General features: G+C 56.8%; 1 protein-coding gene and 1 long non-coding RNA gene across 2 annotated transcripts; one reads left to right on the top strand and one right to left on the bottom strand.

The window, feature by feature from the left end:
* Nucleotides 1-1,795: 1,795 nt before the first annotated feature.
* Nucleotides 1,796-6,523, top strand: LOC133263363 (neurogenic locus notch homolog protein 4-like; the record flags this gene model as incomplete). The annotated part of the gene is made up of 2 exons (XM_061443110.1): nt 1,796-4,948; nt 5,480-6,523. Coding segments are annotated over exons 1-2 (4,197 nt in total), but the record flags the coding sequence as incomplete, so codon positions are not given.
* A 3-nt stretch (nt 6,524-6,526) lies between these two features.
* On the bottom strand, nt 6,527-8,106 carry LOC133263356 (uncharacterized). Its single transcript, XR_009741476.1, has 3 exons — nt 7,717-8,106; nt 7,090-7,443; nt 6,527-6,912 (listed from the first exon to the last, which is right to left on the bottom strand). It is a non-coding gene; the product is annotated as an uncharacterized LOC133263356 (long non-coding RNA).
* Nucleotides 8,107-14,304: the final 6,198 nt, after the last annotated feature.

The raw sequence follows: 14,304 nt of genomic DNA, 5'->3' as shown, positions 1-14,304 counted from the left end.
CCTACAAAAACACGGAGCTCCTGCAAGGACCCACAGCTCCGTGGCCCTGGAGTGGTGAGTTCTGGCTCTATGGGGTGCTATGGGGGTCTATGGGGGGGGGTCTGTGGGTGTCCATGGGGGTCTATGGGGCAAGGTGGGTCCTGGACATCTAGAGCTCATTTTCACACTGGGGATGTCTATGGGGTTCTATGAGGACCATGGGGGTCTGTGGGGTGTCTATGGGCTGTCTAGGGGGTGTCCAGGGGGGTTCTATGGAGTCTATGGGTCCTGGATCCCATTGCCATACTGGGGGGTCTATGGGCTGTCTATGGGGTCTATGGGCTATCTGAGGGGTGTCCATGGGAGTCTATGGAGTGTCTATGGGCATTCTACAGGGTCTATGGGACCTATGTGGTCTATGGAGCAGGATGGGTCCCATTTCCATCCTGGGGTGTCTATGGGAGGTCTACTGGTGTCTATGGGGTTCTATGGGGTCTCACCATCCTCTCTCCAACCTGTGGGGCAGATGGGGCCTCCTCGGACCTTCCTCCTCTGGGCTTGGCTCCTGCTCCACTGTGGTGAGTCCCATTTGGCCAAAATCCCTCTTTTTCTCCTCAGATTGACTCCCTTCACCCCAAATTTTCCTTTTCCACGCCAATTCTGACCTTTCCTGCCCCAAATCTGCCTTTCCCACCCCAAATCTGCCTTTCCCACCCCAAATCTGTCTTTCCCACTCCAAATTTGGCCTTTTTCCACCCCATATTTGCCTTTTCCACCCCGAGTTGGTCCTTTTCCCCCCAAATCTTCCTTTTCCACTCCAAATCTACCTTTTCTGCCCCAAATCTACCTTTTCTGACCCAAATTTGGCCATTTCCACTCCAGATTTGGACTTTTCCACCCCAAATTTGTTTTTTCCCCCTCCAAAATCCGTCTTTTCCACCTCTCCTTTTCCTTCTCCAAGCCCCAAATTGGTTGTTTTCCACCGCAAATCCCCTTTTGAATGAGGAACCCCAAGGTCTCAACCCCTATACAAGCCCTTGGAGAATCCCTGTCCCTTCCATCCTCCCATGGGCATGGACCTAAGGGAGGGAAGAGCTTCACTGGCTGGAAGGAGACCAAATCCAGTTGGGAACTGGCCACCAGAAGAAACTGTCCCAGGCTGCGGTGGCTTCTCTGGTGTCTCATAAAGGGTTGAGCTGCTGCTCATGGCGCTCCTTGGTGTCATTCCAGGGGCAGATCCAGATCCATCCATCCCAAGCGGATCCAAGCTCTGCCTCGGGGTGCGATGTGGACCTGGGAGAACTTGCAAAGTGATGGAGAATGGGCCCAAGTGCGTCCCGTTGGCCTCATGCAAGGACATCCATTGTGGAGAAGGGACCCAATGCAAGATGGTCAATGGGTGGCCCAAGTGTGTCCCACTTCCATCATGCAAGGACATCCAATGTGGAGCAGGGACTCAATGCAAGATGGTTGAAGGGTCTCCAAAGTGTGTCCCATTGCCTTCATGCCTCAACTTCCAGTGTGGAGAAGGAACCCAATGCAAGATGGTCAATGGGTGGCCCAAGTGTGTCCCATTGCCCTCATGCAAGGACATCCAATGTGGAGCAGGGACTCAATGCAAGATGGTTGAAGGGTCTCCAAAGTGTGTCCCGTTGCCTTCATGCCTCAACTTCCAGTGTGGAGAAGGAACCCAATGCAAGATGGTCAATGGGTGGCCCAAGTGTGTCCCACTTCCATCATGCCAGAACACCCATTGCGGAGCAGGGACTCAATGCAAGATGGTTGAAGGGTCTCCAAAGTGTGTCCCATTGCCTTCATGCCTCAACTTCCATTGCAAGACAGGAACACAATGCAAGATGGTCAATGGGTGGCCCAAGTGTGTCCCATTGCCCTCATGCAAGGACATCCGGTGTGGAGCAGGGACTCAATGCAAGATGGTGGAAGGGTCTCCAAAGTGTGTCCATTGCCTTCATGCAAGGACATCCATTGTGGAGAAGGGACCCAATGCAAGATGGTCAATGGGTGGCCCAAGTGTGTCCCATTGCCTTCATGCAAGGACATCAAGTGTGGAGCAGGGACTCAATGCAAAATGGTTGAAGGGTCTCCAAAGTGTGTCCCATTGCCCTCATGCCTCAACTTCCAGTGTGGAGAAGGGACCCAATGCAAGATGGTCAATGGGTGGCCCAAGTGTGTCCCATTGCCTTCATGCAAGGACATTCATTGTGGAGCAGGGACCCAATGCAAGATGGTTGAAGGGTCTCCAAAGTGTGTCCCGTTGCCTTCATGCCTCAACTTCCATTGCAAGACAGGAACACAATGCAAGACGGTCAATGGGTGGCCCAAGTGTGTCCCATTGCCCTCATGCAAGGACATCCATTGTGGGGCAGGAACTCAATGCAAGATGGTTGAAGGGTCTCCAAAGTGTGTCCCATTGCCTTCATGCAAGGACATCCATTGTGGAGAAGGGACCCAATGCAAGATGGTCAATGGGTGGCCCAAGTGTGTCCCATTGCCTTCATGCAAGGACATTCATTGTGGGGCAGGAACCCAATGCAAGATGGTGGAAGGGTCTCCAAAGTGTGTCCCATTGCCCTCATGCCTCAACTTCCATTGTGGAGAAGGGACCCAATGCAAGATGGTCAATGGGTGGCCCAAGTGTCTTCCAGTCCCATCATGCCAGAACACCCGTTGTGGGGCAGGAACCCAATGCAAGATGGTTGAAGGGTCTCCAAAGTGTGTCCCATTGCCCTCATGCAAGGACATCCATTGTGGAGAAGGGACCCAATGCAAGATGGTCAATGGGTGGCCCAAGTGTGTCCCCAAGCCCTCGTGCCACAACTTCCAATGCAAGGGAAGGTCCCGGTGCCACATGGTGGCCGGGAGACCCAAGTGTCTCCCCACCCCTTCGTGCCGCCTCTTCCAGTGCGATGAAGGCATGAGGTGCAAGATGGTTGGGGGTTGGCCCAAGTGCGTCCACCTCGCCCCATCCTGCCACCTCATTCGCTGTGCCAAGGGCACCCAATGCAAGATGGTCAATGGGTGGCCCAAGTGCGTGCGGAAGCAGCTCTTCCTAAGGGAAGCTCCGTCCCCTCCAGGTCTCCAGAGGTCACCTTCGTGCCACCAGCACCCTTGTCCCCAAGGGACCACATGTAAGGTGCTTGATGGTTGGCCCCGGTGTGTCCAAGATAAGACGTCCTTGAGGAGACCTTCTTGTGGTGACATCCAATGCCCTAAAGGGACCACCTGCAAGATGACCAATGGGTGGCCTCACTGTGTCCAAGCCCAACCCACCTGCCGGGACATCCAGTGCCAGCCAGGAGCCAGGTGCCATGCCGTCAACGGTTGGCCACGGTGCGTCCCAACCAAGGCATCCCCAAGCCAACTGTGCCGAGATGTCCGATGTCCCAAAGGCACCTCCTGCAAGGTGATGGAGAACCAACCACGCTGCGTCCAGCACCCTCCTTCCTGCGATGACATCCAGTGCCAGCAAGGAACCGTGTGCCACATGGTGGATGGGTGGCCTTGGTGTGGCCCAATGAAGATCTCCCACCCCTCCGTGCTCCTCAAGCCACCGTCATGCCAAGAGGTCCATTGCCAGAAGGGGACCGTGTGCAAGATGCTGGATGGGTGGCCCAAGTGTGTTGGTCCCCTGCCCTCATGCGGGGACATCCAGTGTCCCAAGGGCACCATGTGCCAGATGGTTGGGTCTTGGCCTAAGTGCGTCCATAACCCCCCTTCCTGCAGCAGCTTCTGGTGCCCCAAAGGGACCTCATGCTCCATGGAGCGTGGTTGGCCTCGATGTGTGCAGAAAGGCCTGGTCCATCACCAGGGAGCTCCTCCAGCTTGGCTTGGGCCAAGGAAGACTTCCAATGCACGTCCCATCCCAAAGCAAGCACCAAAGATGAGGCCAACTTGTGCTGAGGTGAGATGTCACCATGGGACCACGTGTAAGATGCTGGATGGTCAACCTCAATGTGTCCATCAGCAACCAACCTGCAGCAACATCCAGTGCCAGAAGGGGACCATGTGCCAGATCATTGATGGTTGGCCAAGATGCATCCAAGACAAGACCTCCATTAGGAGACCTTCATGCAGCGACCTCCAATGCCCCCATGGAACCACCTGCAACATGGTCAATGGCCAACCCCAGTGTGTCCAGACCAAGGTACCCCCAAGGCCACCTTCCTGCCATGACCTCCAGTGTCCCCAAGGGACCACGTGTAAGATGCTGGATGGTCAACCTCGCTGTGTCCATCAGCAACCAACCTGCAGTGACATCCAGTGTCAGAAGGGAACCTCCTGCCAGATCCTTGATGGTTGGCCAAGATGTATCCAAGCCAAGACCTCCATAAGGAGACCTTCATGCAGCGACCTCCAGTGTCCCAAAGGGACCACCTGCAACACGGTCAATGGGTGGCCTCAATGTGTCCATCACCAACCTTCATGCAGTGATGTCCACTGTCAAAAGGGTGCCACCTGCAACATGGTCAATGGCCAACCCCAATGTGTCCAATCCAAGATCTCCATTAGTAGACCTTCCTGCAGTGACCTCCAGTGTCCAAAGGGAACAACGTGTAGCATGGTCAATGGTTGGCCCCAATGTGTCCATCACCAACCTTCATGCAGTGATGTCCACTGTCAAAAGGGTGCCACCTGCAACATGGTCAATGGCCAACCCCAATGTGTTCAATCCAAGATCTCCATTAAGAGACCTTCCTGCAGTGACCTCCAGTGTCCAAAGGGAACAACGTGTAACATGATCAATGGGTGGCCTCAATGTGTCCATCACCAACCTTCATGCCAAGACATCCAATGCCAGAAGGGGACCATGTGCCAGATCATTGATGGTTGGCCAAGATGCATCCAAGACAAGACCTCCATAAGGAGACCTTCATGCAATGACCTCCAATGTCCCAAAGACACCACCTGCCACATGGTCAATGGCCAACCCCAGTGTGTCCAGACCAAGGTACCCCCAAGGCCACCTTCCTGCCATGACCTCCAGTGTCCCCAAGGGACCACGTGTAAGATGCTGGATGGTCAACCTCGCTGTGTCCATCAGCAACCAACCTGCAGTGACATCCAGTGTCAGAAGGGAACCTCCTGCCAGATCCTTGATGGTTGGCCAAGATGTATCCAAGCCAAGACCTCCATAAGGAGACCTTCATGCAGCGACCTCCAGTGTCCCAAAGGGACCACCTGCAACATGGTCAGTGGGTGGCCTCAATGTGTCCATCACCAACCTTCATGCACTGATGTCCAATGCCAGAAGGGGGCCTCCTGTCAGATGGTTGATGGTTGGCCAAGGTGCATCCAAGCCAAGACCTCCATTAGTAGACCTACTTGCAGTCACATCCAATGTCCCAAAGGGAGCACCTGCAACATGGTCAATGGTTGGCCTCAATGTGTCCATCACCAACCATCATGCCAGGACATTCAATGCCAAAAGGAGACCATGTGCCAGATGGTTGATGGTTGGCCAAGGTGCATCCAATCCAAGACCTCCATAAGGAGACCTTCATGCAGTGACCTCCAATGTCCCAAAGACACCACCTGCAACATGGTCGATGGCCAACCCCAGTGTGTCCACACCCCCCCCTCATGCCATGATGTCCAATGCCAGAAGGGGACCTCCTGCCAAATGGTTGATGGTTGGCCAAGATGCATCCAAGACAAGACCTCCATAAGGAGACCTTCATGCAATGATCTCCACTGTCCCCATGGAACCACCTGCAACATGGTCAATGGCCGACCCCAGTGTGTCCAGACCAAGGTACCCCCAAGGCCACCTTCCTGCCATGACCTCCAGTGTCCCCAAGGGACCACGTGTAAGACGCTGGACGGTCAACCTCGCTGTGTCCATCAGCAACCAACCTGCAGTGACATCCAGTGTCAGAAGGGAACTTCCTGCCAGATCCTTGATGGTTGGCCAAGATGTATCCAAGCCAAGACCTCCATAAGGAGACCTTCATGCAGCGACCTCCAGTGTCCCAAAGGGACCACCTGCAACATGGTCAATGGGTGGCCTCAATGTGTCCATCACCAACCTTCATGCAGTGATGTCCAGTGTCAAAAGGGTGCCACCTGCAACATGGTCAATGGCCAACCACAATGCGTCCAATCCAAGATCTCCATTAGTAGACCTTCCTGCAGTGACCTCCAGTGTCCAAAGGGAACAACGTGTAACATGGTCAATGGGTGGCCTCAATGTGTCCATCACCAACCTTCATGCCAAGACATCCAGTGCCAGAAGGGGACCTCCTGCCAGATGGTTGATGGTTGGCCAAGATGCATCTCAGCCAAGACCTCCATAAGGAGACCTTCATGCAATGACCTCCAATGTCCCAAAGGAACCACCTGCACCATGCTCAATGGCCGACCCCAGTGTGTCCAGTCCAAGTTCTCCATTATCAGACCTTCATGCAGCGACCTCCACTGTCCCCGTGGAACCACCTGCAACATGGTCAATGGCCAACCCCAGTGTGTCCACAACCAACCAACCTGCAGTGACATCCATTGCCAGAAGGGAACCTCCTGCAACATGGTCAATGGGTGGCCAAGATGTGTCCAAACTAAGACTTCCATAAGGAGACCTTCATGCAATGACCTCCAGTGTCCCAAAGGGACCACCTGCAACATGGTCAATGGGTGGCCCCAATGTCTCCATCACAGGCCTTCATGCAGTGATGTCCAGTGTGGGAAAGGAACCTCCTGCCAGATGGTTGATGGTTGGCCAAGATGCATCCAAGCCAAGACCTCCATAAGGAGACTTTCATGCAGCCACATCCAATGTCCCACGGGCACCACCTGCAACATGGTCAATGGCCAACCCCAATGTGTCCACAACCCACCCTCCTGCCAGGATATCCAATGCCAGAAGGGGACCATGTGCCAGTTGGTTGATGGTTGGCCAAGATGCATCCAAGCCAAGACCTCCATTATGAGACCTTCTTGCAGCCACATCCAATGTCCCAAAGGGAGCACATGTAACATGGTCAATGGGTGGCCTCAATGTGTCCATCACCAACCTTCATGCCAGGATACCCAATGCCAGAAGGGAACCTCCTGTCAGATGGTCGACGGTTGGCCAAGATGCACCCAAGTCAAGACCTCCATAAGGAGACCTTCATGCAGTGACCTCCAATGTCCTAAGGGAACAACATGTAACATGGTCAATGGGGGGCCTCAATGTGTCCATCACCAACCTTCATGCCAGGATACCCAATGCCAGAAGGAAACCTCCTGTCAGATGGTCGACGGTTGGCCAAGATGCACCCAAGTCAAGACCTCCATAAGGAGACCTTCATGCAGTGACCTCCAATGTCCTAAGGGAACAACATGTAACATGGTCAATGGGTGGCCTCAATGTGTCCATCACCAACCTTCCTGCCAGGACATCCAATGTGGGAAAGGAACCTCCTGCCAGATGGTCAATGGGTGGCCAAGATGCATCCAAACCAAGACCTCCATTATGAGACCTACTTGCAGCCACATCCAATGTCCCAAAGGGACCACATGTAGCATGGTCAATGGGTGGCCTCAATGTGTCCATCACCAACCTTCATGCAGTGATGTCCAGTGTGGGAAAGGAACCTCCTGCCAGATGGTTGATGGTTGGCCAAGATGCATCCAAGCCAAACCCTCTGTAAGGAGACCTTCATGCAGTGACCTTCAGTGTCCCCATGGAACCATCTGCAACATGGTCAATGGCCAACCCCAATGTGTCCAACCCAAGACCTCCATAATGAGACCTTCATGCAGTGACCTCCAATGTCCCAAAGGGACCACCTGCAACATGGTCAGTGGGTGGCCTCAATGTGTCCATCACCAACCTTCATGCAGTGACGTCCAATGCCAGAAGGGGACCTCCTGCCAAATGGTTGATGGTTGGCCAAGGTGCATCCAAACCAAGGCCTCCATAAGGAGACCTTCCTGCCTTGACCTCCAATGTCCCATGGGGACCACCTGTAAAATGACCAATGGTTGGCCTCAATGTGTCCACCACCAACCCTCGTGCAGCGACACCCAATGTCCCCTGGGTGCCACCTGCACCGTGGTCAATGGGTGGCCCCGCTGCCTTCCCACCCACCCCCTCCTCACCTCCATGTCCTGGGGCCACCATAAACCGAGCCCCCCCTTGACCCCCAGCTTCTCCTCCCCCCCCATGTCCTGCATTGGCATCCACTGCGTCTCCCTCCCCATGTCCTGCCACCATGTCCCCTGTCCTCCTCCCACCGCCTGCGTGCTGCTCCATGGTCACCCTGCGTGCGTGACCCGTCCCTCCTGCCACCACCTCCAGTGCGCGGTGGGCATGGGCTGCAAGGTCCTCAACGGGTGGCCCCGCTGCGTCCGCGTCCCCTCTTGCCACGACCTTCGTTGTCCAGTCGAGACCACGTGCAGGCTGGTGGCAGGGTGGCCCAAGTGCATCCGGATGACCCGGAGCATCCCCATGGCCTCCTGCTCCAGCATCTCCTGCCCACCGGGCTCTGTGTGCCACCCGGGGGAGGACAGCCCCCGTTGCGTGCCCTCCAAAGCCACCTGCTCCACCTTGAGGTGCTCCGAGGGTTCCACGTGCCACGTGGTGGATGGGCAGCCCCAATGCCGGCCCGCGTGCTCCTCCGTGCGCTGCCCCACCGGTACCTCCTGCCATGAGGAAGGCGGGTGGCCAACGTGCGTCCCCATCAAGCCATCGTGTGCCACCGTCCGCTGCCCACCGGGGACCTCCTGTGACCTGGTGGAGGACTGGCTGACGTGCGTCCCCACCAAGCCCAGCTGCTCCCAGGTGCAGTGCCCGCCGGGGACGGGGTGTCAGATGGTGCAAGAGCGCCCCACGTGCGTCCCCACCAAGCCCACGTGCTCCCAGGTGCAGTGCCCGCCGGGAACCGCGTGCCGAGGGGTGGAAGGGTGGCCCAAATGCGTCCTCAAGAAGCCGTCGTGCCATGATGTCCGTTGTCCCCATGGAAGCACGTGCAGGGTGGTGGGAAGCACCCCCAGGTGCATCCATGTGCCACAACCCCCCCTTGTTTGCCACATCTTGGGCCGGTGGCGCTACCGGGCCTTTGATGGGAAGACCCATGGCTTGAGCCCGGCTTGCACCCAAGCCTTGGTGAGCACCTGCAGCACCCAATTGCCCTCCCTCGAGGTCACCGCTGGAGGCCAAGTGGGGAGAGGACCAGGAGCCACCTTCAACCACGTCAGCATCCGTGGGGATGGATTTGAGGTGGTTCTGCTCCGTGGAGAGGAGACCGTGGCCAGGGTGAGGACGTGGTGGTGGTGAGGATAGGTGGTGGTGAGGATGGGTGATGATGACGGTGATGGGTGATGGTGATGATGATGGTGATGATGATGACGATGATGGATGATGACGATGATGACAATTATGATGACAATTATGATGATGATGATGATGACAAAGATGGATGATGATGACAATTATGATGATGATGATGATGACAAAGATGGATGATGATGACAATGATGGATAATGATGATGACGATAATGATGGATGATGATGATAACGATGATGACGATGATAACAATGATGATGACGCTGCTGCTGCTGATGACAATGATGATGATAATGATGGATGATGATGATGATAACAATGATGATGATGATAATGATGATGATGATGCCATCTCCATCCCATCCCAAAGCTCTCCCTTCCCACAGGTATCCGGGCACCCATCCCGCCTGCCCCTGGTGCTGGCGGGAGGCCGGGTGCGTGTGGAGCGCCGTGGGGGCCAGCGCAGGGTGACCACGTCCATGGGAGTGCGGGTGGCCATGGGGGGGGACGGCGCCGTGACCGTGACGGCCCCAATGGGGCTCAGGGGGCAGCTCTGTGGAGTCTGCAGCCAGGACAAGGACAAGGAGGGAGAGGAGAGGACGTGCGGTGAGTGGGGTGGTGGGGATGGGTGAGGGATGGATGGGGATGGTGGATGATGATGATGATGGTGGATGATGATGATGATGGTGGATGATGGTGGATGATGGATGATGATGATGGATGATGATGATGATGGATGATGATTATGGATGATGATGGATGATGACCATTACCTGCCTGCACCACCATCATCACTAACCCCTTTCTCCTCTCCCCCCCCCTCCCAGTTCCCCCCTGCATCCCCAAATACCCCCAGGAGCCTTGTCCCCCCCAACCCCTTCCATTGCCCACCTCCAGCCCCACCTCCACCTCCAGCCCCACCACCTCCACTTGCTCCGTGCTGGGCATGGGGCACCTCCGCACCTTCGACCGCCTCCATCACCACTTCCCCATCTCCTGCGGCCACCTCTTGACCGGGATCTGCTCTGGGCCCGGATCCTTCCGTGTCCTGCTCCGGGGCGGCCCCGGTGGCCTCCATGGGGTGGACATCCTGGTGGGACGCACGCGTGTGGGGCTGGAGCCCGGCTTGGTCACGGTGAGCAGCTACAGTGGGGAGTAGGGTGGTGTGAGGGATGGGGGGGAGAAGGTGGAGTGAGGCCTTGAGGGACCACCTTGGGACCCCCTGTTCCATCCCATTTCCACCCCATTCCCCCCTACTTTCCCCCATCTCCCCTCATTCCCACCCCTTTTCCCCCTCATTCCCACCCCATTTCCTTCCATTCCCCCAATAACACCCATTTCCCCCTATTTCCTCCCCATTCCCGCCCCATTCCCACCCCATTCCAGGTCGACGGCATCCCCATCCGCCTGCCCTACACCTCCCCTACCTCGGGGCTCACCCTGGAGCGCCGGGGCTGGGAGGTGACCATGGGCACCCGCCATGGGGTGGCATTGACCTTCGATGGCCACCACCGCTGGGTGAGCATCACGGCCCCAGCACCACTTGGGGGGCACCTCTGCGGCCTCTGTGGGGACATGGACGGGGACCCCCGCAACGATGTGGGGCAGGAGGACAAGTGGAAGGTGGGAAGTGAGCAACGGGAATGCCGGGATGCGATGGGATGCGGGAAGAAGGAGGAGGAGGAGGAGGAGGAGTGCCGGGTGATGGTGAGGAAGGAAGGACCATTCCAGCGCTGCCACGGCCTCGTCCATCCCGGCACCTACTACCGGGACTGTGTGGCCGACGGGTGCCATCCGGGTGGGACGTGCCGGGTGCTGGCTGCCTACGCCGCGGCCTGTCGGAGCGCTGGGATCACGGCCCTGCAATGGCGAGGGAAGGATTTGTGCCGTGAGTGATGCCCATGGAAAGGGGTGGAAGGGGGGGAGATGGAGCCGTGGGAGCCATAGAGAGCCCAGGGAGCAAGGTTATTGGGGGGGTGGGCAAGGTGGACCCATAGAGCATCCATAGGACCCATAGAGTATCCATAGGACCAAGGCGGAGTTGGGAGGAAGAAGATGGACCCATAGAGCATCCATAGGACCCATAGAGTATCCATAGGACTAAGGTGGGATAGGGTTGGGAAGGAACAATGTGGACCCATAGAGCATCCGTAGGACCCATAGAGTACCCATAGGACCCATAGGCTGTCCATAGGACCAAGGTGGGATGGGGAGGGAGAAGATGGACCCATAGAATACCCATAGGACCAACGTGGGATGGGAAGGGACAACATGGACCCATAGAGCATCCATAGGATCCCATAGAGCATCCATAGGACGCATAGAGTACCCATAGACTGTCCATAAGACCAAGGTGGGATGGGGAGGGAGAAGGTGGACCCATAGAGCATCCAAAGGGGGATCTATAGAGCACCCAAAGGTGACCCCAACCCCACCACCCTCTCCTCTCCCCCCAGCACCCAAGTGCCCCACGGGCACACATTACTCCTCCTGCGTCCCCGGCTGCGTGTCCCCCCTGGAGGCCAGGAGCACCCCTGGGTGCTCCGTGGGGCCAAAAGCGCCTGCGTCGGGTGCCGTGGGGAGCTGCCGCGCCGTGGGGCAGCGCCACTTCGTGACCTTCGATGGGGCGGCCGTGGCCGTCAGGGACAACTGCTCCTACGTGGTGGCCCGGAGCTGTGGGCACCAGAAGGCCCAAGGTGGCTTCGATGTCAGCATCAGGGACCCCACGGAAGGAGGCAGGAGCGTGGTGGTCACCATGGAGAAGAGGAGATGGGTGATGAGGGCAGGGAAGAGCCGGGAGGTGGAGGTGAGGAGGGGATGGGGATGGATGGGGATGGATGGAGGTGGAGGTGGATGGAGGTGGATGGAGATGATGGATGGGTATGGAGAGGGATGGAGATGATGGATAGGGATGGATGGAGATGGATGGGGATGGATGGGGATGGAGATGATGGATGGGGATGGAGATGAATGAAGATGATGGATGGGGATGGATGGAGATGGATGGAGATGGAGATGATGGATGGGGATGGAGATGAATGAAGATGATGGATGGGGATGGATGGAGATGGATGGGGATGAAGATGATGGAGGTGGATGGGGATGGAGATGAATGAAGATGATGGATGGGGATGGATGGAGATGGATGGGGATGAAGATGATGGAGGTGGATGGGGATGGAGATGAATGAAGATGATGGATGGGGATGGATGGGGATGGATGGGGATGGAGATGCTGGATGGGGATGAATGGGAGTGAAGATGGGTGAATATGGATGGGGATGGGTGTGGATGATTGATGGGGATGGATGGCAATGCGGATGGATGGAGGGGGATGGGGATGGAGAAGGATGGGGAGGGATGAGCAGGACATGACCCCCTTGTCCCCATTGCCCCCCCAGCTGGACGGAATCCCTCTCCCTCTGCCCTTCTGCCTCGAGGACCGCTCCACCTGCGTGTCCCTGTCCCACCAGCACAGCACCACCTCCGTGGTCCTCAGCACCACCTTCGGCCTCACCGTCACCGCCGGCCCCGGCCACTCCGTGGCCGTCACCTTGGCCTCCCACCACCGCAACCTCACCTGCGGCCTCTGCGGCAACTTCGACGGCCACCCCTCCAACGACCACCTCGTGGCCACCGGCACCGGGTGCCACCGGCCCTGCCCGGGCCCTGCGTGTCCCCCCTGCCACCAGGCCCCCAAAAGAGCCTTTGTCCATGGGGAGCTCTGCGGCGTCCTCCGTGCTCCGCGGGGCCCCTTTGGGAGCTGCCACCCCATGGTCAACCCCGGGGTCTTCTTCGACGTGTGCCTATGGGAGCTCTGTGAGGCTCCTGGGGCCAAGGGGGTCCTCAAGGAGGTCCTGAGGGCCTATGAAGATGCTTGTCTCCAGGCTGGGGCACGAGTGGAGCCTTGGAGCGTCCCAGATGTGTGCCGTGAGTTAGGGGGCAGGGGGTGGGATGGATGTGGGCATATCCGGTGGCTTTCCATGGGCTATGGGTCCATGGAGGTCATCTTGACCTTCCCCTTTGTGTGTCCAACTAGGACATCCTTATGTGTCCATCTAGGACATCCTTGTGTCCATCTAGGACATCCCTATGTGTCCATCTATGATATCCCTATGTGTATATCTAGGACATCCCTGTGCCCATCTAGGACATCCCTATGTGTCCATCTAGGACATCCCTATGTGTCCATCTAGGACATCCTTATGTGTCCATCTAGGACATCCCTGTGTCCATCTAGGACATCCCTATGTGTCCATCTAGGACATCCCTGTGTCCATCTAGGACATCCCTATGTGTCCATCTAGGACATCCCTATGTGTCCATCTAGGACATCCCTGTGTCCATCTAGGACATCCCTATGTGTCCATCTAGGACATCCCTGTGTCCATCTAGGACATCCCTATGTGTCCATCTAGGACATCCCTATGTGTCCATTTAGGACATCCTTATGTGTCCATCTATGACATCGCTATGTGTCCATCTAGGACATCCCCACGTGTCCACAAAGACCTCCACCTCTCCATGTGTCCCCTAGTGGTGTCCCCTATGGGACTGTCCCCCCCCCATCACCTCTCCATGGCCGTGGTGACCTCCATGATGATCTTCACGTGTCCATCATGGTTTCTCTCCATACTTCCATGATGTTCTCCACCTCTCCATGATGTCTCCCTTGTGTCACCCAACAGCCCCGTGGTGCCCTGAGGACAACGGCGGTCCCCATCGGAAGCTGCTGCCAAGGGACCTGGTCACAGGTGAGGTGGGGACATGGGGGGGGACGACATACCATGGGGCTGGATGGAGATGGATGATGGATGGATGGATGGATGGAGCCATTGGAGATGGATGGATGGAGCCAATGGAGATGGATGGATGGAGCCAATGGAGATGGATGGATGGAGCCAATGGAGATGGATGGATGGAGCCAATGGAGATGGATGGATGGAGCCATTGGAGATGGATGGATGGAGCCAATGGAGATGGATGGAGCCATTGGAGATGGATGGATGGAGCCAATGGAGATGGATGGATGGAGCCA

This window comes from Pezoporus flaviventris, unplaced genomic scaffold, assembly GCF_033815535.1.
Source record: "Pezoporus flaviventris isolate CSIRO_AGI_PZ_B2104156 unplaced genomic scaffold, CSIRO_AGI_Pfla_v1 ptg000292l, whole genome shotgun sequence".
NCBI lineage: Eukaryota > Metazoa > Chordata > Aves > Psittaciformes > Psittacidae > Pezoporus > Pezoporus flaviventris.
Note: the sequence above shows the minus strand (reverse complement) of the source record. Positions and strands in the feature narration are given on the sequence as shown.